The sequence below is a fragment of the Protopterus annectens genome, chromosome 5.part0 (assembly GCF_019279795.1).
Source record: "Protopterus annectens isolate FY-2018-M chromosome 5.part0, PAN1.0, whole genome shotgun sequence".
Classification (NCBI taxonomy): Eukaryota; Metazoa; Chordata; order Ceratodontiformes; family Protopteridae; genus Protopterus; species Protopterus annectens.
Genome location: NC_056735.1, coordinates 1,812,900,182 through 1,812,926,660, shown reverse-complemented (window position 1 = coordinate 1,812,926,660; position 26,479 = coordinate 1,812,900,182). Strand labels below are relative to the sequence as shown.

At 37.0% G+C, this 26,479-nt stretch overlaps 1 protein-coding gene across 1 annotated transcript in view; it reads right to left on the bottom strand.

The window, feature by feature from the left end:
* IMPG2 (interphotoreceptor matrix proteoglycan 2) overlaps positions 1-26,479 on the bottom strand; it is a 1,485,782-nt gene that overhangs the window by 1,083,975 nt on the left and 375,328 nt on the right. The window contains exon 3 of the mRNA XM_044072040.1: positions 23,981-24,147. Coding sequence (XP_043927975.1) covers positions 23,981-24,147 — 167 coding nt within the window. The remainder of the gene's footprint in view (positions 1-23,980; positions 24,148-26,479) is intronic.

The window sequence follows — 26,479 nt, the reverse complement described above, 5'->3', positions numbered from 1 at the left end:
TGCAAGGACTTTGGAACAATTACTTTTGGACCTTTCATAATGATACCTTTGTCGGACAAAATCTCATCTCTGTATGGAAAATAAGGTTGCACTTCTTGAGGAAAACTAGATTGCTTTGATGGCCATCCATGATTGATAAAGTGATTGGGCCTCTGTAAAATTGGATCTGTGGCTATGTGATCTCTCAGCTCATCAAGACATGTGAAAGAAAAATTTCTCACTTCCATGACTACAAAATCGAGGTTCTCATCCTCGTGCTGTTCTGTAATGTATCTGGGTGATCTGGATAATGTATCAGCAAGATAAAGACATTTGCCTCTCTTGTCGGCAAGATTGAAATTGTACTTTTGTAATCTCAGCATCATACATTGCAGTCTGGCTGGGGCTGAATGCATTGGCTATCTCAACATAGTGACTAATGGCTGGTGGTCTGTTTTGATCTGGATAGGTCTACTAGGTCTACCATAAACATAATCATGGAACTTCGAGCATGCAAACACAATTGCCAAAAGCTCTTTCTCACTCTGGGCATACTGCATCTTGGTTTGGGTAAGAGTTCTCTATGCACAGGCAACAGGTTGATCTTCTTGTGGAATGACTGCACCAAGGCCAAATTTCAAAGCATCACAGGAAAGTCTAACTGGCTTGTGAGTATCATAGTATCTGAGCATAGGTGGACTAGCAAATCTCTGTTTCAGGACATCAAATGCTCTTTGGCATTGGTCTATCTATGACCAGGATACATCTTTACATCTCAGCTCTCTAAGTGGTGCTGAAAGTTGGCTCATATCTGGAATGAACTTGCCTAAGTAGTTGACCATGCCAAGAAAACGTTAGAGGGCTTGACTATTGTCTGGCACTGGCATCTTGAGAATGGCTGATTGTTTTGAAGGGTCTGGTCATTGACCTATACTCATAAATAAATGATCAACATAAGTAACTTCTTGCAGCCTGAACCTGCATTTGTGTGGATTGAGCTTAGGATTCACTTGGCTTGTACTTTCTAAAACATTTCTGAGGTTTCTGTCATGTTTGTCTTCATCACAGCCCCCTACTAATATGCCGTCTACTATAATAGCACAAGGATAGCCAGAAAAAATTTGCTCCATTGCACGTTGAAAGACTTCAGTTGCAGAATTTATCCCAAATGGCATTCTCAAAAATCTGTACCTGCCAAATGGAGTACTGAATGTAGTGAGCAATGTTGATTTTTTTTGTCAAGCCGAATTTGCCAAAATGAACTCTTTGCATCTAAGACAGAAAAAATAGTGGCATTTGACATCAAGGCTGTGACTCCTTCAACTGCCTGCATTGGATGATTAGGTCTTTTTAGTGCTTTGTTCAAATCTCTTCAGTCAGTACATATTCTGATGTCATCTGAGCTTTTCTTATGAGCAACCACCATGGAAGATACCCATTCAATTGGAGTTTCTACTGGACAAATCACACCTTGTCACACCATTTTATCTAACTCGGCTTTGACTCTGTCCTGCATGCCTATTGGAACTTTACGTGCTGGCCTGATAACTGAACTGACCACTGGATCTAACTTCATGGAGTACACAACTGGAAGTTTGCCTAGTTGTCTTGGAATAGATCATAGGTAGAAAAAATGTATTGGGCCAAATTAGAGTAGTGTTTTTTTTTAAGCTAATCTGGTAGACTTCCTTATTAAATGAAAGCAGTCCCATTTTCAAACTGTCTCTGAGGCAAAATAATGACTGGACATGCCTCTTGGCCACAAAAAATAATAAGTCGTAGCTTCTTCCAACAGAGTAACATGAAAGCACTACTGAGTCTTCAGTCTGAATCTCCTCATCTCCATAAGCAACAAACTTCGCACACCTTGGCAAATCAAGCCTTTCACCTTTACACACTCTAGCAAATGTTTCTGCAGACATAACATTGCACTTGGAACCTGTGCCAACTTTGAGCTCTATGGGTTTGCCATTTATCTGAACAGTACAAAATACTTCATTCTTTGCCTTTAAATCTACTGCATTAGCTGTTTCATGAAGCACTGGTACACCATCAACATAAAGAGTAGGGCTGCCACTGTCTAACTCATCGATTCATTTCTTAAATTGTTCCCTTTTAATAAAAGAATGTGGGCCTTTTGATTTACAAAATCTTTGGAAATTATTCCATTTATTGCATTTGTGGCATTGTTGACCAAAAGCTAAACATTTTTCTTTTTTACATTCATGGCTTCCACAATAATTACAACAGTTAGCAATGAAACTGGGTTGGGCCCCATGCTATGAGCTTGCTGACTCACTCTTATACTTCACTGAATTCTGGCATGTGCTAGAAAGTTCGGGGGTTTACCAGTGAGTGCTGCAGGGGTTGCAGTTGCTGCCATGTGCTTGGATCTGTTTCTTTTAACCATATTGTAAGATTTGAAAATACTGTACTGTACCATAATTAGCTGGAAACGCTGTATACAATGACACTGAGAAATGAAAGTCTTAATTACCTAAGCTTGTGCTGAATAGGTGTCAGTCTCTTCCTTATGGACCAAGTCTTGTGCATTCAGAATGAATTCTTCAAACACTGTAGTTCATTTAATAAGGTTTTATTAGATGTTCACAATATCCAAATACTGTCTGCATTAACAGTACTGTTAAACAATTCAAGTTGCTGCACATTATTCTGATTGTCCTGAACAACTTCTGATTGTCCTGAACAACATAAACTGACATAGTCTCTAGATAGGTTCATAGGTTCATACTAGGCTATCTGCCCTAGGGCATTTATAAGCCTAGCCAGAGTGTGTTTGGCTTTCGCCACCCATTTTAAATTAATTTTGCTATGCCCTTTTTCGAGGTTAGTATATTGTGCCTCTGTCTAACAGTGACACAGAAGTGATACCCGTGGTAAACCTACGATCTCCCATCCACTCATCAAGATTCCTCTTGAAGAGAGTCACTGAGGGACTCTGCCTAACCTGGACTGGGATTTTATTCCAGAGTGAAGGGAGCCTCTGGGTTATGAATCTGTCCCTCCAGCATGTCCTATTTATTTCAGTGCTGAGGTTCAAGTCTCTCGAGTGCGTAGCTCGATGGGATTTGGATTTTCTGAGGTGCAGCATGTCCATTAATTCCAGGTTGGACATGGCTTTATACGTCAGGCACAGATCGCCTCTGAGCAGGCGGTATGCCACTGAGTAGAGCTGGAGTTTCTTTAACCGGGCAGCATATGGCATCTGTTTGAGCCCTTTGATCCTCTTGGTGAGGTACTTTTGGGGTCTTTCCAGTTGCTGCAGGTGTCTGGTAAGGTACATCCCAAAGGGGCATTGTACTCAATTATGGGCCTGATGAGGGATGAGTAAAGAGGCACGATGACCTCCCCTGATCTAGATGTGAATCCCTTCATGATTAGGTGAGCTATATAAAATGTTCTTCTAACCACTTTGGCCACATGGTTGTCAAATGAGAGATTGCTATCAACTTGGGTCCCCAGGTCCCTAATTACTTCTTCTGTACTTAATGGATTACCACCTATGTGGTAATTTGTGGGCACTTTGTTTTGCCAAAGGGATGACTATACACTTTTTGGCATTTAGCTTGAGGCCATGGCTCTGGCACCAGTTGTCTGTTTCTATGAGGCCCTTTTGGAGGATGCTTGTGTCAGCTGGAGAGTCAATTATGGTGCCCAGTTTGCAATCATCTGCGAACTTGGTCAGCCACAGTCCTTCCGTGTTGGCCTGTACCTCCGAGAAATATATACCGAACAAGAGAGGTCCCAGGACTGAGCCTTGTGGGACGCCACTTGTAACTGGTTTGGAGTCTGACATGGCTCCAGCAATTCTAACTATGTGGGTTCTGTCCTTGAGCCAGTTTGCAACCCATCTAGTGACATAGGGGTTTATATTTAAGCTGGTGAGCTTATCTATAATGCCCGAGTGGGGTATTGTATCGAAGGCTTTTCCGAGGTCCAGGTAGGCTGTGTGGACCACCTTCCCCTCGTCAATGGCCTTGGGGACTGTTTCAAAGAAATCGACCAGATTTAAGAGGCAGGATCTGCCCTTAACAAAGCCGAACTGGGTAGGATCCAGTGTCTGTAGGTCCCCAATATCTTTATTTATGAGGTCCATGATGATCCTTTCCATAGCTTTGCAGACCAAGCTAGTCAGGCTTATGGGGTGATAGTTTCCAGGATCCGTTGAGGCACCACCTTTGTGGAGAGGGACCACTGTTGCTGTACGCCACTCTTTGGGTACATATCCTGTAGTAAGGCTGAGACTGAACAGTAGTTTTATGTTTGGGTTTAGCTCTTTTTTGGAGTTCATGTAGGACGCAGCCCGGGACACCGTCTGGTCCCATTGATGCTGTGTTTTTTGCTTTGGAGAGGGCGGCTCTTACCTGAGCATCTGAGATGTCAGGGGGGCAGCACTCTGCTGGGATAGATATTTGCCCTTTTGGTGGGGAGGGGGGGGAGAAGTTTGAGCTGAACCTGTCAGCTAGGATCCTGGCAATGTCTGTGGTTCTGTGTATTTTCTGTCATTTTGGACCAATTCTGAGCATATCTGGGAATTCCCACCCAGGCTCCTAACATAACTAAAGAAAGCCTTGTGATTATCCTTAGTGTCATGTGCAATTTTTCTCTTGAAGCTGGCCTTAGACGATTTTATGAGTGCCCGTAGTTTTTTGCTAATACTGATCAGAGATGCCTTCCCTTTTTGGGATTTTGCTCTATCATGTAGTAGCTTCCTCCTTCTATTATATAGTTTGTTTATGGCTGTGGTCCACCAGAGAGGACGTCTGCCTTTGGAGGATTGGGTCCTGGTTTTATTTGGGATTGCAAGATCCATGCATTCCTGAAGGTGTTCATAGAATGCATTTATAAAGGATTCTGCAGTCTGGGCCATATTTTCCACAGGCCCAGGGGCTTTGAAGGATTCCACCTCGGTTTTGAGGAGTGTGAAATTTGCTTTAGAGAAGTTTTTCACTGTGGTTTTCTGGGCATGGAGTGGGGTTGGGATGTGAATATCCAGTGAGATTAGTTTATGGTCTGATCTTACCAGTGAGGGATACACTTCTGGTCTGGAGCATAGAGTCCCCATGTCAGTGATGATCGGGTCCAGTATGTTTTCCCCTCTTGTGGGAGTGGTAACAAGTTGTTCCATAGTATTTGAGTTTATAAATTCTAGGAACCTTTGGGCTTGGGTGTTGGAGCTAGAGTAATGCTCCCAGTCTATGTTTGGGTAGTTGAAGTCGCACAATATAATGGTGTTTGGAGAGACCTTCATATTTTCCAGTGTTCTCAGGAAGGCCGAGTGGGGTTCCTGGGTTTCGGAGGGTGGTCTGTAGCAGGCTATAAACTGGAAGGCAGTTTTACCCACTGTTAGTTGCACATGGATAGTCTCTGATGCTTCGCGCTGTGCCACCAACCTGAAGGTGTAGGTATCTTTGATGAATATTGATACTCCCCCTCCTTTTGTGGTTCGGTCCAAGTTTTGGGGCTGAAAAGCATGGTATGAGGTATAACCTGGTAGTGCTGGGGTGCTCTCGGGAGCCTTGAACCAGGTTTCTGTTACTGCACAGATATCGATGTTCTCCATGCTAAGGAGAGTTTCTAGTGCGTGCATCTTGAGGTTTAGACTTCTGGCATTGAGTAGCATTACGCTTAGTTTCTTATCCCTTGTGATACCTATGGAGGTGGGTTTGTCTTTTGAGCCTTGCCTAAAAAAGGCACTATGAGGGTAGCAAGAGCCTTTGCCAATATCCAAAAGCCCAGGGGTGACAGGTGCAAGCCGTCCCTAGCGAAGCATCGTGGCTTGTCAAGCATGTCATCCCAGGCTGACAGGCATTGGATCCCCTTTGAATGACACCAATACTTAAGCCAATTGTTGAACTTGATCATCTTGTCTTCATATTGTGGCATCATTCTTGGTGAGAGTAAGATGCTACTCAAGGTCAGGGTCATACCGGCCTGGGCTACATGCTCAGAGAGCTCCTCTATGTCTCTTTTCATGTAGTCCAGGGAAGTACATCTCAGGTCATTCACATCAGCATGGACAATGACTGAGTCATATTTGTACTTGCCTTGGAGTGACCTGAGCGCTTGTGTTATGTGGCGGATCCTAGCACCCGACAGGCAGCTCACCGTGACCTTCTCCTTGTTCAGCCTGGTGAGCAGGACGTCAGTGTGCCTGACGATAGAGTCACCTATTACAAGTGTATCAGGTGTGTTGTTTAGCCTTAAGGGCTGTGACTGTTCGGCACACTGGCTTTGTGAGCTATATGTTGCACGTGTTTTGTTTTGGGGTAGCGGTTGCTTGGGTGTCTGCTTTGGAGGTCTCTGCTGCTTAGGCAGATTTTTATTTAGAGCCTCCGAGTATGTTTTTGTGTGTTTATGTGTTTGGTTTGCTGTCGTGATAGGTCTATGTGAGACTGGAATTGTAGTGAGTGTGGTTTCCTTCTCCTCCTGACTGGTTACGCCAGTACTGAGTTGAGAGAGCTTAGCCTCCATTTTGGCTATATGGTTGCATCTCTCACATGTGTTGGAATTTGTTGGGAGGAGGAGAGGGTTGTCTGTGTACATGAGGCAGTTGTAACATTGCCTCAAGATTCCCAGATTCACCAGCTGGACCGGAGAGGAGATTGACAACTGACCTTTGGACATGCTAGAATAGTACTGGGAATTCCTTTATAATTGAAAAAAAGGGCCAATAGGGAACAAGGTACTCAAGGGGAGTTTGTGAGGGTGTAGTGCTTTTAATTTTTTAGTGCTGACTTAGTGAGCAAATGCCAGGTAACAAATTCAATGTGTTACAGGTAACTTAAATGCAAAAACGACAAACAGTAACTTTCTTTCAAGTGAAACAAGGAAATAAGTACAGTAAGCAATGCAGATATCACTAGGGATCCACAGAAGCGCTGAAAAGCTGCGTTTTAGGTGAAATTAGTGTTTCAGGGAAATAAGCAAACAAACAACAAACATACAAACAAAGCTAGATTCAGCAGGCCTGGATCTAGTCTATGCTACAGCAAACAAGGTGTACCAATTTCAGTAAGAAACAGTTCAAATATGCAGGCACTATAAGCCTTTAACCAGAAATTCCCAGCTCAGAAGGGCAGAGTCCAGCCTCTCCTCCCACAAGAGTGCAGACCACAAACCTTCTTAATGTAAAATAACTGGCCTGAAGCCCAAGTGCTTAAACCAGAACTAATACACTTTTAGAATAACAGACACTGAGCCTTCAATCAGCAGTTCCCAACTTAGAAGGATGTAAGCTACCTGTCCTGCCACCACAGTGCAGGCCACAAGCCTTCTTAATGTAAAACAACTGGTCTGAAGCCCAAGTGCTTAAGCTAAAAGGCTTAGAATGAGTTACACCAAGCAGTAATAAATACAATTGAGTACTTTTAAGATGACGCAAAAGCAAAGTAAAGTAGGAAGAAACACAAATACAGTAAAAGCAGATAAGAGAGAAAGGAGTAGCAGAAACTAAGCTGATTGGCCTTCTCAAATGTTCTCCCTGTACTGGGTAGAATGAGGTAATGACACTAGACTGGGAGGAGGGTCCCAGATCAAATTTACACTAGGGGCGGGCAACTGCAAAGCCACCAACTATAAAAACACTGCAGAAATGTTTCTCACACCTGAAAAGCAGCAGTGAGCCTTTAAATGAAAGTTTTAAACAGCTAAAGGAGCCTCTAGAAAAAAGAGTTTAACTGCAACAAGTTATTACAAACAAACAACCCAACAGATGCTTAATAAAAGTGGACAATTTCCAGTTAATACCTCACACACAGTGAAACTAGCTAGAAAAATACACAGTACACAAAGTGCTATAAATAACAAAGAAATAAAGAATAAAATAAACAAAAAACAGGATACTTAATGTTATATATTATAGCTCCGAGTTTCCTCAGTGTCCTTCCTTCGAACAAGCTCAGTGTGAAATGGCAGAACACTCACAAATGAACTTCTTAGGTAACAGAAAGTTGAAACCTGAGACAGTTTTTAAGAAAGAAATCTCAAAAGAACCAATGAGGTGCTTAGTCTAAGCTGTAGTCCAGGTGACCTCAGTCACCTGTTTTATGTACTCAGGCTGAAGTGTTTGTCATCTTCTCTGAAGTAACAGGTCAAACAAACTTACTAACCTTAACTGCCCTGCTATCCTGAACACAGCATATTATATTGCTTTTAGTCTCATAAATGTCCTTTATTTACTTTTTCTAACCTTGGTCTCAAGCTTTGTCTGTGCTTCATTAAGGAACATTCTGTAGCTGATCTTTTCCTTGAGAAAAGAACATTCTGTCTTCACACTTTATGCTTATCTTTCCTTTTTAATAAACTGTCTTTTTATGCTTGGCCAGCAAGGTTATTTTCCTTTCTGCTTAACTGTCTCTTATGCATAAATTAAACAATGTATTTTGCCCTTTAGCCTGTCTAATGTCCAATAACTATTTTAAAATGGAAATCCCTAATCTTACAGTTCCCCCTGAGGTCCCAGACAAAAGTCTACTGGGACCTACTTATATTGCTAACTACTGTATTTAGCTTTATGCTACCTGACTTATAATCTGAAAAAAAAATATTTGGTAAACCTGCAGTTTTAATTTTGACCACCAAGTGTCACTTGAGCATGTATCCTTTGTTTGGATTGAAGTCTCTTAACTTTTATGATATGATTTTTAGCCCCCTTTTTCTGGAGGAAGAGGTCTTGCAAAATTTTATTTGTATTCTGTACCATGTTTTTCCTGAAACTGGCACTCTGCAACAGAGGGGTTTTAAAATATATACTTTATGAAAGGCCAAAATTCCTGAAAACCTACATAACTTAGTAGCTGATGGTTGTACTTTAGTAGCTGCTTACAACCTTACTTGCTTACAACCTGACTCCTGGGACTGGACTGGCAACTTTGCATTGTGCCCTTTTATTAAGATCTCCCTGCATGTCTTGGATTTTTGCCAGATTTGCCTTAACCGTTGAGCTCATTTGGATCACCTATATCTTTTACCTTCATTTTCTTTTACTGCATTGTATTTAGAGGAAATCCCCTCCTTGGCAGCTTTTTCTGCCACGTATTGTATAGCCTATCAAGCTTGATGGCTATTTTCTGAAGACTAATTGAAAATTGCACTAAAAGGATTACTTTATAAGTGGTCTTGAAGCATAATTACCATATTTTGTGTTAACTTGTGTCTATACACTTTATTTAATGCTACTTACTTTTTTTTTACTTTTATGAATATTTATGAGCTATAATAGTTTACTAAAATCTATACTTTCTGTATTTTAAGTTCATACCTTTACATTGTCTGTTAGTGTCCTTAATTTCTTCCTAATGTAAAGTGCACTGCAATCTGTGAATGTGCACTGTAATCTGTAAACAACTTAACAAATTAAGCCTGCCCTGTTATGACTTAAGTGCATTGAATAACTATGAATACCTATTATTTAAATAATAAGCCCGTAAAAAATTATTCTGTTACTTTACCCTTAACTAATGACTGAATAATGTAATTACAAATAAGTTTGCCACTTTACCCTTAGCTAATGACTGAATAATGTGAAGTATTTTGAGATTTGATTGAAATGTGCAATGTCTTGACTATTACTATTATTACCTATTATTTAAATAATAAGCCTGTAACAAAAAATAATTCTGTTACTTTACCCTTAACTAATGACTGAATAATGTAATAAGCTTGTTACAAATAAGTCTGTCACTTTACTCTTAACTAATGGCTGAATAATGTGAAGTATTTTAAGATTTGACTGAAAGGTACTATACTGAACACATAACTGAATATGAATGTCATATTCTGAAACTTGACTGATATTTACATTAGCATCTACTGAACATTTAAAATAGCTGTGTATATTCTGGAAACTAACTAAACCAAAAGAATATATTTTGCCAGTGTTAACTAAACACAGATAAAAGCATATTGTACAATTGTCTAAAACATGAGAACATGTTGACAGTGTTACCTGAACACAAATAAACTGAAATCCATCTGAACACAAATAGACTGAAACTACTACCGCTGGACAAATTTCTATGAGCCTGAAACATGAATACATACATATTTGCTTTAACTTTAAACAAACATTGAAGAAATAATCAAAACCCATCAACAGTTGCGAAATTTTTCTCTGCATTGTTCCAGTCGCTGATGAAGTAAAGGAAGGCCTGCGTTAATGTTGAAGTGTCCTTTTATAGTTTGGCCTTTTAAACCTCTTTATTTCATTTCTTGTGCAAGCTGGTTTTAGTATCAGGTCCTTAAAATAATATTTGCATCTTTAACAATTATAATCTGATAGCATTCCTTATTGCCCTGACTTTATTTACACTTTATCTGCATGAAATGCAGCTTTAACATTTATAAACTGGCAGCATTACTTGCTATGCTAACTTTACATTTTTCTGCATAAAATAAACGTACTTTCTTCTGCATGAATAAACATTTGCTGCTAATAAGCTCTTACAAGTCTATAGACAAACTGATTTTTTTACCTTAAATTTTAACACAACACTTAATTTTGACATAATGTAAAATGGTACTGTGATGCTGGGGATGTCACAAGAATTCTGCTGTTATTCTTTTTTTCAGGCTGATTGGCTTCATTTAAAAATACAATCTCCAAAGGCTTGCTACTGACTGCAATTACCTTTGACCTTTCAAACCCTGATAGCATGACACTGTACTTGAATCTTTTGCAGAGGTTTGTTTGTAACTGAAACTGAAATTTCTGTATCAAATAACACATTGTGCCACAATTTTTTTATGAGTATCTCAAAGGAAAAAACTTCAAAGACCAATACACGTAAGGTTCAGTTAAGGCACATTTAATAACTTGCTGCAAGGAGACAAAAACATGCAAATACAGGATTTTGCCTAACTACTAACAGGAAGTATGCTATTCTTATACTATTCTATGAAACATGGCCTTCTATGGCCGACGTAATTAAACACAACTTTCAGTATTGTTCTACAGCAGATGATACTCAGATTTTCTGCTGACATGACTGGATTTATGAAAAACATTTTGAGAAAAACAACCTTGCCTTGGTGGGCCCTAGCCCGTTACAAACTTCTATTGTGTAGTTCTAATACATGTGTTACATTTCAAGGTACTTTTCTAACTTAGACACAAGCAAATACTGATTGCAGTTCATATTTTCAAGCAGTCTTTGTTCTGATTATCTATAACTTCTGCAGCTGTGTATTTTCTCACAGCACAAGCGGAACTCCTTGTCTAAGTCTCATAACAAGTGATACGTCTATTCATTATTTTCCTGACATAAGCAGAACTTATCTGCTTTCCTGTAGATTTCCAAAGCATAAGCAATAGCTGCGCATATTTCATGACAGTAAAAGGTTAGAAAGCTTCTGCAATTCATACAGATTTTATGCAGTGTGAAATAGAATAAATGTGTTAACCCTTTTCAAGCCTTAAATGCACTAACCATATTACTAATACATACACTAATACATATTTTTCTGACAGAGTATAACCTTTATACATATTTTGAAAATCTGGGATGTCACTGGCAACATTAACCTGACCTAACCTACAGCATACCTTTGATTATCATTTAGGTTTGAACTTTGTACATCACTTATATCATTTGCCCAGTCATTAACCATAGTCGGCTGCCTTGTATTTGAAAAGCTAACAATATTTAAATCAGTAACCTGTTTAGCGTTATTGAAAACAACTGGAACTAAGTACACACTTGTGTTTCCATGTCCAGTATTTCGGACACTGTTTTTTACATACAAAAAAAAAAAAAAAAAAAAAACATTTAACCTCTGGGACTGGTGACGTCTGTTTTACTGTTGCGATATCAGTATTTACCGGAAAAGTGTCATTACTGCCATCTTATGCTTTGCAAAATCTGTTTCTGTCTTACCACTAAGTGAATAGCTTTATTTAAGGTCTTAGCTGTAGCAATTGCATTTAGCTTGATAGTTGTATCAAGTTTCTGAACTTATTTTAAATGAAAATCAAAGTAATAATGTAAGACTGTGCATTTTTTCACCTATAAACAATCAGTTTTAACAGTTGAACTTATTACATTTGTCTTGTGACCCTTAGATTTTAACATACTGTTCAGTGAGTAAAACTTCACCTACTGTTTCACCATAACCATTTCTTTAGCTGACGTCATTTAACTTTTCATTAGTACTGAATGCTGTAAGAATGTGCTATTACTGTCTACATTTTTTTGGATAAATAGTAAACTGTAATGCATTAAATACATAGCACTGTCTTTAATTCAGCTTGCTAGGCTAGCTGCAATCCGAGCTGATATGCTTGGCAAACTGCCATCTCCATACGAAACATATATAATCTCAAACTGATTGCATAATGTACTCTTTTTATACATAGGATCTACATTTTTAACTGTGCGCTCATTTTTACAATGTAGCATTGACTTTAAATTTTACATTCTGTAAACTAGCAAACATTATCTTGTCTCAGTCTATATTACAATATTGTTTATGCATTACAACACTTTAATACAAAGCTCTTAAACAATCAATAATACAAAAAACTTATTTGCCAAACTGTAACTGCAAACCCTTTATTCTGCTAATTAATTTGACTGTTAGCTTTGATATACCTTACAAGACATAGAGGTATATAGTTACCCTTTTTTCTAACTGACCACACTCAATATGTCTTTCTGAGCACTTCAGCTGTGTCAGCTGAACTGGAAGTTATCTTTAACCCATAAAACTGCATGTTTCTGTCATAACCAATTCTTTAAAATCTGTACTTTTTACTGAAATCTAAATCAGTATATACAGAGCTATTACATGTTGAACTGGTAGCTGCTGTAATCTTTGACTTTTTAAATTCTGACAAGATCATACTTGGATCTTTTATATGTGCAACTGAAATTGATTTGTCTGTAAATAATGAAATAAACTTAAACCATGACAGATTAATGTTCTGATCTTTACAGCTAGCTATGGAATGTATTTTTTTTTACTTAGTGCTGAAGTTTGTTCTTCAGTTACAAAATCTGTACCTTGATTTCTTTTTATTTCTCTTTAGTGCAATGTGAACTTGAGACATTGCTTGTGTGTTATGTATGTAGACTGTGTTGACATTTGTAATACTGCAACATACTTCTGTATTCTGAATTGCATGTATTATATTCTGAACATTTGTACATGAAACTATACTACAACTGAAATTATTATGTTGAATTGCATGTGCTGAAGCATGTACATTTAAACTGGAGACCAAACTGACTACTGAGTCATTAAACCTTTTGTGTTTAGACATATTTAACATTTTTGAACTAATAACTTTTAACTTTAAGAGAACATTTTTAAACTTAAACCAAAAATGTATTGACATTTTAACTGTTGCAGTATTATTTGACAAGTTTACATGCAAAAAACTTCAATTAAGTAATTTAAACTTTGTTGAACTGTTAACTAAAAGGTGCATATAAAGGCTTACATAACTTGATGGCTTAGAAGAAATGTGAGCCATCATCTGTAGCTTATTAAACTTTTACTTGCTTCTTGACCTTATGATGTCATTCTAGAAACATGAAAGTCTGTGCAGACAATGTATTTTATGTTCTGAAGGAACACTGCTTTGATAATACTAGCCTGCTGAATATGTGTGAGGCTTTTCTGAAGTAAACACTGGTGCTGTACAATTTAATGCTGTCTTAATGAGAAACTGTCATGCCATAACTTTTAGCTTAGTCTGTATAGAGTTTACAGCTCTATTTATGGGGAAAAAAAACACTGGTATGCTGCTGAATTATGTTATGAAACAGTTGCTGTCACTTTAAACTGTTAATGAAACTTTTAATTTATTACCGTAAAACTGTACTTGAAAAAATTACTTACTGCAGCTGTTTTTGTTGATATTTGAATGAAACACGGAGTGCTACACTTTAATGAAAACAGTGTTATTTATATTCTGTAGAATACATGAAGTTGAATGAAACACTGCTATTTTGTAGATTTCTGTAGAACACACGTAGTATAACCAAGTTTGGAAATGAATTATACCTCCACTGAAAGGGTAGTGTGTTCTCCGGAGTGCTGGTGTAGTACTTCTGCTGTATAAACAGTCACTGTGAACTTGAGAAAACATGTTTTGGAAACTGGATGTGAAAAGTTTCAGCTGCTTGCTGGATTGTGAGAAGTATACATCTTTCTCCAGACAGCAGGTCACATTGGGCGCCATTGTAAGATTTGAAAATACTATACTGTACCATAATTAGCTGGAAACACTGTATACGAGACTGAGAAACAAAAGTCTTAATTATCCAAGCTTGTGCTGAATAGGTGTCAGTCTCTCCCTTATGGACCAAGTCTTGTGCATTCAGAATGAATTCTCCAAACACTGTAGTTCATTTAATAAGGTTTTATTAGATGTTCACAATATCTGAATACTGTCTCCATTAACAGAACTAATAAACAATTCAAGTTGCTGCACATTATTCTGATTGTCCTGAACAACGTAAACTGACATAGTCTCTAGAGGACCTGTTTTCTGTACTCAGGCTCCATTGTTTGTCATCTTCTCTGAAGTAACAGGTTGAACAGGCTTACTAACCTTAACTGTCTTGCTATCCTGAACACAGCATATTACATTGCTTTTAGTCTTGTAAATTTCCTTTATTTACTTTTTCTAACCTTGGTCTCAGGCTTTGTCTGTGCTTTATTCAGGAACATTCTGTAGCTGATCTTTTCCTTGAGAAAAGAACATTCTGTCTTCACACTTTATGCTTATCTTTCCTTTTTAATAAACTGTCATGTTATGCTTGGCCAGCAAGGTTATTTTCCTTTTTTGCTTACCTGTCTCTTATGCATAAATTAACACAATTTTATTAGCCTGTCTAATGTCCAATAACTATTTTAAAATGGAAATCTGTAACATAACACACGTGGTACATACTATCAATTCTATATCAATATATATCAATATGTATTCATTGCAGCCTTTCATGAAAAATAGTTCTTATAAATGGAAAATTGGTATGCCACATGGTTCAAGTCACTCAGTGGTGGAGGATGTGTAATATCAACAACCATATTTACAACATTTGAAAATAATATAGCAAATAAATTATTTGGGGTAGGAAACTGTAACAAGTGGGTTAAATTCTTTATCATCATTATGTCATAAAATGCATGCCATCACAGATTTGCATCTTCCAGATGACCAATTAATGTGAGGATAATTTAAATCGTATTATTACAGTCTAAGCTATCATTACTATCAGCAATATAATATGTCTGATGTTCAGAATTCCTTTTTTTTTCAGCTTCTACGACATACTGTTATCTTTCAGTCTTTGCAAGTCTATCATTTTCATGACTTCAGTAAACAGAATTGCTAATGGTGATATAGTTCTAAAATTGTTTCAAGGCACTGCTGCACAAAAATAAACCCAGTAGTATGTCTGAAATGTGTTGATTGCTCTGTGAAATTCTGATGGGGAAGTTTGCAGCGTGTAAATGAAATATGTATTGGAAAGAAGGAACCCACATGAGCAGGGACTTTTACAATGAAAAAGGAAAACAAAGTTATTGGTTGTTGAGCATAAAGCTTATAATGCTATAGTATGCAGAATAAAATCTTACCATGCTACTGAAGCAAATTCAGACTCAAAGTATGGTGACTTACAGACACTGAAAAGTTATATTGATTTTCTGAGCCAGACATTTCCAGCATTTGTGAATTTTCCAGTGTTTTAAGGAAGTAAATATCTATGTCTGCTAAAGCTTTCTGGAATGAACTGTATTGCTTCAGAAATATACTGTTTTGATAAAAACTACTGAAGACTTTGTAAATTAAGCTCCTACTTGTTAAAAAGTAAAAGCAAAGAGATGTGCAGTATACCAAAAGTTGTGCTAAATGGTGAAGCTTTACACATTACTGAATTTTACTATGTATTGTCTTAGGCAATCTGTATACAGCACTGAATCTTGCCAGGAGTTGCCAATAATAAAAATGTATAATTCTATTCTTTTGGATACTGTCTGAACAGTGGTGAGAAACCAGTGGTAAAGTTTATGAGACACCTCAGTAAAAAGCAAGTCTTCCTGAGTCATACCTAGAATACTTGCCTGTGCAGAGCCTTGCTATAACAATAAAGGTGGGGCTCCATAGCAGTTAAAAAGTAGCCTGGAAAAAGTTAGTTCTTTGTTGGTGTTACACAAATAGGCAGCAACAAAAACTGTGTATGATATAAATCTCTTCTACTAGAGTAATGCTATAAAGTTGTTATGAGGTGCTGTTTTTAAAATTGAAACCATCTGACAGGAAAAAGGGGGGTCATTTTAGAGTAAAGTAAGAAACAATGGTGTAGTTTCTAAAAAAGTTAGGCCCCGTTACAGGAAAAGGGGGTTCACTATGATGTGAGTCAAGAATGAGTTGTTGATTTTAAAAATAAACTTGCAGAAAGTGAAAAAAGGTTCACTGTTGTATAACACAAGTAAGGAAAAACATGTATAGACTTGGAAAAATAATTCTGAGTTGGTTGCCTGTACTAAAAATGAGAAGCAAAAGAAGTAATAAGCAAAACAATAACTTTCCTGCTACCATAGGGGTAAAGCAAATCTCTTTTGATATTTAGTAGTGGGAGGTAATCAGTGAAGGAAGTGTTGGCCAACTAAGCCTGGGGAGTACAATGGGAGTGATTTCACCAGTGTGTCTAATAGGCAGGGGCAAAATAATGGTCTCCAGTCCATTACTGGAAATATATAAGGTGAAATCTTACTTGGATGGAATTTTTCTAGCTCTAGTTGTAAACAAACGTCAATAAGTGATGTTGAGGGACAGAACTTCAACATTGTTAAGAAACGAGAAGTTGGAGTTTGTTAAAGGAAATATATTGGTGCAACAAAGGGATAACCAAAAAAACAAGAGAAAGTCAAAACACTCTAACAGTGCTGTGTAATACTGCAAAATGAAGTCAAAGAATTAAATGAGAGTGTGGAAATATTAAGACTGTCAGGGGACGCTGTCTTCAAGTAGAAAAACCTAGAACAGCAGTTGATAGATTATTTCTGAACATGAAAATAAAAATGACAGAGAAATTTTAAAGGTTGTTGACTGACCTTTTAACAAAATGTGGCAAAGTAGAACAGACAAAGTGATGTCTTACTTTATCCAATAATCTGTTTACCACACTAGGAAACAATCTGATATGTAACCACAAAACTAGTGACCACAAAAAAATGTACAAAAAACATTTATTCTGAATAAACTTTTTTTATACAATTTTTTGTGGTCACTAGTTTTGTGGTTATTTATCCAATATTCTCTCTGAATATTCTGAACAAGTAAGTAGTGACATATCAAATTAAAATGGAAAGTGCTATACACCACAAATCAAAATGAAAAAGAACAAAGTGACTTGGAGATGCTTGAAAGATAAACGAAAAGTCAGTCTTAAACCCAGACTGACATTGTGTATTTACAAAATTAAAATGAAAACCAATGGCAGGAACTACACAAGGTTAACAGCATCCTGCTTGACCTAAAAAAAGTATAGCATTTAAGCTGAAGATGAGTCATTAAAACACAACTTCAGGAGGCCAGAAACAGAGTTAAGAATTGTACACAGGGTCATGCTCACAACAGTGAAATAGCCCAGCTTGCACAACAAAGGAAATCAAAAACATAAATATAAGTAAAAGTTGGCATTGATCAGTAGGGAGCTTAAAGAGATTGTGTGAAAAAATACAGAGGGATAATGCCAGCCATTTAAGCACACAATTTATACATCCCAGAGATGGAACAAAAAACACAGAAAGAATCAAACCCTTGTAAATACGCTACATGAAACAGAGTGAACATTAAGTGGAACTAGAGATGCACAGTATGTTGTTAAGCTGATACAAGGAAAGGAAACTTTTACTGCAAATGAAAGTAGCTGGGCTTGTACTAGCTGGTCCTGTGACTCTGGTGCAACTTGTTGAATGGCACTCAAGTTTCTAGTGGTATGAGATCATGGAATACATGGTTAAACATCACCAAGTATGTTGGCCTTTCCTTACATGCCTTCATGATGCATATTGAACTCAGATATAAAAATAATGTATATACTGATATGCTCCACTATCGCTTTAGATTTTTTGTATTGTTTCTTTTTTATGCTGACTTATATTTATATTTGGCCAGCACTCATATGTCAGCAGTCAATATTTATTTCATCCCACTTATTCTAGTATAGATGGCACCATTAGCATACCGGTTTCAGCTACAAAGCCGTTTTCATTGTAAAAACACACATACCTAAACCTCTCTGTTTAAAAACCATCAAATTACATCCCATTGGTTAATTAAAGATGTTCATTAAGGTCTGGAGAAAAAAGTGCCCCTAACTGAATTATCCATTTTTTTTCTCTTTTGTATCCAAAATATTATACCAACTTGATTTATTTTTATTGTTAAACATTATTCTATTGATAATAACAAAGCTAAAATTAGCTGTTGGATGTTTAATACTGTGTTTATACAAAGCATTGGACTATTGTTCAGAAATGCATAACTTAAATGAGTGAGAAATTTGCCCCACATAAGCCAGACAAGTATGTAGCACTAAATATATAACCCAATCTGATTTACAGTCCCCATACATCTGAATATCAAAAACCCGTGAAGTATTATGAGAAGTAAATTGCTTGGTGTTGCCTACAAATTTACAGAAACTACAATGATTACAAGGCTGACACTCCACCATAGATTTACCATAAATTGCCCTCTGTTGTGTTCCAACCAAATTATCATACAATTTCTTATGATGATTAAACCAGCTGCCCAAGGTTTGTTTTTTGTATTTCAATTTTGTATGGCCCATGCACCTACTCCTTACTTACATGGCATTGGTCTTTTTAAATTTATATTCCCCGTGTAATATCTAATGTTTGAAAAATATATTGACTTGTTTTTATTGCCTCTTGCTTTTAACCCCTTTGGCAAAAACTGAAAATAGTCCACCTTGATCAGTGCTTTGTTCTTGTCAACAAATAAATAAACATTCAGCCACAAGCTGTAAAATCTAGAAACTGGAATGATAGTCCTTCAATCCAATTAAGCAGAACTAAAACAACCTAAAATACAATCTCCACTTCAATGCTTGGACTACTCTGCATTTCTAAACATTCCTCTCTGAGCATAGCCACAAAATGATTACTGCTACCTACATCTTACAAACCCTCCTATATATGCCACCTGTCCTTATAAACTTTCAAACTGCCATATTAAAGAAAGTTAATCAATGTTAGAGCAAAATTGCTAAATTCATCACTGAGCCTCCCAGTTCTACCAATCACTGTCTTGTGACCCATAAACTCAACTGGCAAAAACCTCTGAAACACCACACTTTCCCTGAAGACTGCTTATGAAATACTTTATGAACACCCAGAATCACTCATACATTTCAACCCTCATCAACTGGAACAAAGACCATCAGGAGTTCCTTTCCAAAGATAAAGATATAACCATAACTACAAAAGCGCTAAATTCCTCAGGAGCAACTCTCTACTCAAATTTTGTCTCAAGACTATGGAACAGAATGCTTCTAGACCTTAAACTTATCAGAAATCCCATCATGTTTTTTTTTTTTTAAATAAGTTAAAGATATACTTCCTAGATACCTGAAGCCATAAATCCTCTTCCTCCCTGGGATAATTTTCACCTCTTGTTACCTTAAACCAATCTGAAATGATTTATCTCTTTGTGCCACTGAGGCATAGTCTGAATTATTTTGGATTTGTATAAGCTGAAATACTGGCATCCTTAAAAAAACTGATCTACATTAATTTATGCATCATTGCAAACTTTATTTTTTTCTGCTCTATTCTCTGTACTACATCATTGTGATGTTACTGTCATTACCGTTTGTAATAATTTCTAAAACTTCATCATTGCATAATTTTATTACTGTTCTTGTGTTATGGAGTCTTTTTCCCTGGGCCTTTGGTGAAAAGGGCTTTGCCCATTCAGAATCTCCTGGTCAACAAATGTAAATAAATAAATAAGTAAAATAAATATTAAAATAAATGCAGTGAATTACAGATAGAGGAGAGCCAATGTTGCTATTAGAACACACCACCCTAAATAAAATATGCATGATGACTAATGCCTCTAGCCACAGATAAAGAAATCAAGACTCCATTGAGTAAGGCTCTGAGAACAGCCTATAGGGAACTAACAAAGCAGCAGAACTGGGACACAGGATGAAATATAAAATGCATTAAACAGAGTGAATCAGCATGATCTGACACTTGAGCCCCAGCATGACAGGAAACTGCAAAAAACTAAAAGGAAACTGAAGCTCAGAAAAAGGCATACATTAAGTGGAAGTTTATCCAATTACCAGGAGGAAAATGAAGGACCTTAGGGATATCAACAAAATTGATAAGCCCAGGGGTAGAATTCATGCCAGGGTCTATATTAGATTACTGAATGCTTAAAAATGCGAATGGTGATTAATCGACTCTATATAAGTAAAAGCTTACAATTTCGAACTGTCAGAACAGCGATTTTTTTCCTAGGGGGAAAAAAATTGCTGTTCCAACAAAAATATTATCAACTCCAAGACTGCACTAAAGTGCCAAAAATGGCAAAGTAACGAAGTGGCCAAGCAAATTCTTTCCCAGGGAAAGAATTTGCTTAAAAGCCATTTCGATATTTTGCTGTTTCAGGCTTTTGAGTTCGACCAAGGCGCATTCAAAAGAATGCATCTTCAGTCTTCTAATAGGGAACCTTCATGCCATGGATAACTGAGCATATGCCTGACTCCATTTAAGATATAATACCTTGTATGTAAGCTAACCAAGGTGGGATCTTTTCAGCCACTAATGCTTACCCCCATATGTCTGGGCTTGTGGCAGGGTAATGTGGTAGAGTGCCCACCTAACAACTGATGTGAGCTGTGTCTAATAGTTTTGGGACAGTCTGGGAATAGGATCCATGCTTTCACAGAGTGGGAGATGCTGCACCGCCTTCATATAAAAAGAAGGGCCAGAGAGACAGACAAACAGAGAAGAGGTGCGGACCTCTGTGGCAGAGACCAGAAGTACTGGGGACAGTGACCTGTACAGCATGAGAATGAGTACTGAAGATGTTGGCCTTTCTTGTATAGAGATAGGAAAGTACTGCAGAGAGATAAACAGGTTGAGGCTATAAGGAGTAAAACCATCAGAAACCTTTGTCTCAGAGTTTATGGACCAGAAAAGGGATACGTTATTTGCTTTTGGGAAAATTTTTGAGTTGACATTGGATATATCAACTATAGTTACTTTTCATTTTCAAATATATAATTCACTGAAAATAAAGCTCACTTGAAATTTAAAGCAGAGTCTCCAGTGTTCTGGCAGAGTCTGAAGAAGTCTGTTAAACAACATAGATGAAAATGCTCACTCTATGTTTTTTTTTTTTTTTTTTTAAATAAAAGTATCGCTCAGTGTTTAAAGCTGTTGTTTTCAGATTTTTTATTATTTAATTTTACGGTGTGCTTGAATGTCTGCTGACCATCATTGCCTTTGGTTATAAATTATTTGTCTGGTTGTAGTTACATGTGCACCCTCAGAACATGTCAGCTATACTGCAGTTGGTGTTTTGCACATGTTGACTGCCACCTGTACAAGTCTGCCTAGGATGTACTTTTATAATGTGTACCACACATGATAGCTATCTACAGATATTGTTCATTGTGCCAACAAACTTATGGTTGGTTACATTTGCATGCAGTTCCATAAATTAATATGTGTAGTAAACAATACCCACCCCATGTTTGTGTTATACTGCTTTATTTGATTTTAATTTCTGTGTATTGTTTGGTAAAAAGTATATTTCACATATCAAATTATTTGCTGTGCTGTACCCTGCATTATTGTCACAAACTTGGTGCTGCCCTATCTGGCCTACTGTATACCGCCAGTCTATGTCTTACAGTTGCATTTCATCAGTGTTAAGATAAATATATTGCTCTGTCATATCTGTGTTGCTGTGCATTATATATGCACTGATGAGCACAAGTGTAATACATGTGTTCATACGGTATAGGTATTATGCAGCATTGAATGCCCCTTTACAGACAGCCATGCCTGTTGTCTGGCATGCAGTTTGTATAAAGTAAGTACACTACATGAGCCTTTTGTAGGTTGCTTCCTCTGCATGTGTACCATTAAGGATTTCTTAGCATAGCTGGCAAATAGACCCGTGTCCCAGTAGCACATATCTACATATACACCCCTATACTTGTGTATGAAACACCTGTGTTGTTTTTAGTGTCAGTTATTTTTGAAAATGCCTTAGTGCTGCCCCTCCAAACTTGTTATGAGGGGGTGAACATTGCCATTTGTGGTAGGTCTCATTCATGGATTCAAGCTAGACGTATTATATGCCATGGTAGACAACAGTGCAAGCTATTGGCATAGGACACACTGTCTCTGGTCTACACAGGGTAACTGATACCCAAGGATATGATTCAAAAACTTTTGAGGTTTGGCCTTATTCTATATATGTATATATAGTGCAGTATTAATGACATCCCCACTTTAATATCAGTAAATGCATCATTGAGATCTGGCAAAAATGTGCATAACATATGATTACAAGACAAATGGTCAGATCATAAAATAGTCTGTCATTAAAGGTCTATGGACAATGGCAGACAGTTTAAACTTTTACTAGTGTGTATCTACCAAACTGCAAAGGGCATGTCCATTCAGAGAGATCACTGTACCACTTAAGACCTCACTGAGCTGACCCATTAAAGAATATAATACTGTTTTGCAACTTACCAACACAGAATCTAAAAAAAAATAAATAAAAATCATTACCGGAAAAGTTATAATGTTGAAAAACCTGAAATATTCAGAGAGGTTTCAGGAAATGTCATTATATTCCTTTTCTTAAAGATTACCTAGAAATTACCTTTGACTGATCTATTAGACAATGTTCTGATCCAGTTCAGTTTAAGTGTATATGCCTGGAATGGACTACAGTGGGAGACAGCACTATCTTGAGGAAAACTAAAACTAAAAATTAAGTATAAGTATCAATAATACAGAAAAAGTGACATATATATTATATATCTCCTCCAAGATTATAGATAAAGCTTGCCTTTACTACAAGATGTTCAGCAGTAATGTTCTTCAAAAATATTATGTGTATAATGTGTGTGTCTGCATGTATTTATGTGATCACAGTCACATCTCTAAGGCTAGCATGTCATAAGCTTGACAATGGAAACTATGAACTAGTGAATGTTCTGTGTATGTTAGAACCATGCTTATGTTTCACAGCAGACTATATAACTGTAGGACACATTCTGAGCACAGTGCAAAGCATATTGATGAATCACGCCCTGAGTAAACATTGTATATGTGAATTTCTTCAGCTGTTGCTTAATTACTATAGGTACATGTTCCTGTTTTCTTCACCATCACAGTACTCCCTATATAGTATCTTTTGTGTATTTAGAAAGGATATTTACACTGTTGACTTTATTTATTAAATCTTGTATTTCTGCAATTCGTTTTCTCAGACCTCCAATATAGATGGGCCTACTTTGCCCAGTTGGACCTCCCAGGCATCAAACAGACAAAAATATATACATACATATGCAACCCCCGTTCCCATTTTTGCACATAGGGTCAGTGGTCCCTTCAACCGTAACAATCTTTTTAGCCAATGTTTACACTGCCTGGTGGCTAGCCATGCATACATACATTGCATACATAATATTGCTGCTTGTCATTTGATATTTTTGGTGTCACCACTTTGTTCTTCTCCACCAGTGTTCTGCTACTTTGTTAAGCATTTCTGAAACATTGACCTATGTAACAGTATGAGAGAAAGAAGGCTGTTTTGTAGCTATTAAAGAAAACATTCACATTTCTTAGCTCTACACTGTGACTTTGCTTCATTGCTGGTAACTCTACCCATGTTATATTTGTTTTGATAAGCGCTGGAAGTCTTTTGCTAAATAAGTTCACTTGAAAGAATCTCATTTACCTTCTGGAGAAGCATAAGATGTTCCTCTGTTTGTGAAAAGTTTCTCCCAATTTCGACCACATCAATGTCATCTTCTTCACAATACTTCATCCAGTTATGATATTCTTCATGTTCAGGAAGTCTTTCCAAAAAGATCCTAAATGCTTCCCAGACTGCTTCTTGGCACACTAGACAACAAAAAAGCAAAAACATCTCAAAAAGTTCCTGCCATCATGCATGCCATTGCCATGTGTGAACCTATGCAACGAGCACTGTCAAAGCACTATTTGGATAAAACTATGTTACATTGTTGAAGTCATCACATATATATTTGTGCATAAAACATCAGGGAGGCTCATACATCCAAAGTTACAATACATTACATTATGATTTATTTTAAGAAAATTATCTTTTTAAAGGTTTTGGGTTCCATTTATTATGGAATACACAGAACACTGCTTTATATCTTGTTACATTTCCAGTGACTCTAATCTAGTCACAGGCACAAAAAAAACTGAGATATTAGAAAGGAAATGCATTTGGTTGACAGAAGATTTAAGTGTTAATGTTTCTTGGCAACTGCTTATTTTATACCATCAAAGTAAAGCACTGTATGGTATGCACACGTATACATGACAGTCTATGATTCTTCTGAAACTGAAATCTCTACTAGTTATTTAAACTATTAGAGCAGTCAGTGATTTTTTTAAATGCAACATTTACATATATTACAGAAATGTAAGTGATAAGTGCTTAAATATCTATAGGATATCTTCATAAAACAAGATGGAGCATAATATGTTAGTCCTATGGATAATCACAATTGGTTTTGCAGTAGAGAATTACATTATAGAGATAAATGGCTATAAAGTACAATGCTTTAAACCTGTCTGGCTGTATGATGATGGAAAGAGAATATTAACCAACTAAAAGACAAGCCCAACATCTTTTGGCTATACTGTGAAGCCGCAAAATCAACTGATAAGCGATAGCACTGCCATTAATTGCTGCAAATTGCTTGTAAATAGTTACAAAGACATGCGTCTGGAGAGTTTCTCCCTCGGTCTCCACTGAATATTGGCTTCGTTCCAAGTCAGACTTTCCCAGTAAACAAATGTTAAATAAATAAATTAGTTAAGAAGAAATTGCTACTGAGCTTTCCGTAATCCAATGTGTGTATAGCCACGGTCCATAAGAACACTTTGTACAGCTAAGTCACAAACTAAGGTCTTAAAACTTTAAAAGTAGACTTTGAATTAAGATTTGATGTTGCATCTACTTTTTCTTTTCATGTCATTTGACTTGAATGCATTATACTTTGGAAACTACAAAAATCATCTTAATTAATTCTAGGTAATTTTGTCAGTCTTCTCTGTACTCTGCTCGACTTTAGGTAAAGTGAGCACAGTTGGTTCTGGGCCTACCTGACAGAGTAAAAAACAAGCAGTAAGTCCTTAACATTCAAAAATATACTCTAGCAAACAATGGAGTCTAAGGATAAGAAGTAAGCAAATACAGAAAGCCAAGGACATACTTGCTGGCAGATACGTTTCTGTATTTGTCCTAGAAAAAACATACGCTAGAAGTATAAAGTTGTCTTGAAAGCCTGCAAATCTCTACAGATTTCTAGATTCTTGTGGTCAGCAAAAGAGTGCAGATACAGATCCCTACTAAAATGTTGGGATTCAAAGTTTTGAGTCCTGACATGCTGGAAAAAAAGACTGAAAATTCCGGAGTAGAGCAAATATCCAACATTGCTCTTCTTCTTTAAACTTATATTTTTTGCAGTGAAGCAAGCCCCTCTTGCACCCATACCCTCCAAGCTTATTATCTCCTGTCAGAATAGTATTACATATTCACTAGGTGTTTTTGTCGAAAATCTTTAGCCCGAATTAATCATATGTTATTAGACTCTTGGGACTTTTTGGGATGGATTAAGGAAGAATATTACAGTGAGGATGTTAGTTTCTCAACTATTGATGTTGTGGATTTATTCACTTTTATAACCCATGATATAGGGTTGGAATTGTTTTATGAGGTGTTAGTTGAAAAAACCAAACTGGGGAACACCTTGGTTAATTTTAAATGTTTCTAATGGAAACTGTTTTGAAGAATAACTTTTTTAGTTTTGATGGTGAATTGTTCTGCCAGACCAACAGTGTAGCAATGGGCAGTAGTTGTGCTCCACTGTTTGCAAATTTAGTTATGTACAGTTGGGAATGTGAGTATATTATTAAAAGTCCAGTTAAGGATTTTTGGGTGGTGTACCTAAGGTTCTTGGATGACCTTTTTATCCTCTGGAAGGTAGGGGACAAACATACCAATTTTCTCAACTTTTTGAATGAGATCTGTGATTATTTCAAGATTACTGGGAATAGTGACAATTCAAAGATAAACTATTTGGATGTGTGGCTTTGGAAGGACACAAGTAAACAATGTTTTCAATTTTGTGCCTACCGAAAACCTACTTTTTTGAATGATTATCTTGAGTTTCGGAGTAGTCACCCCTACTTTGCAAAA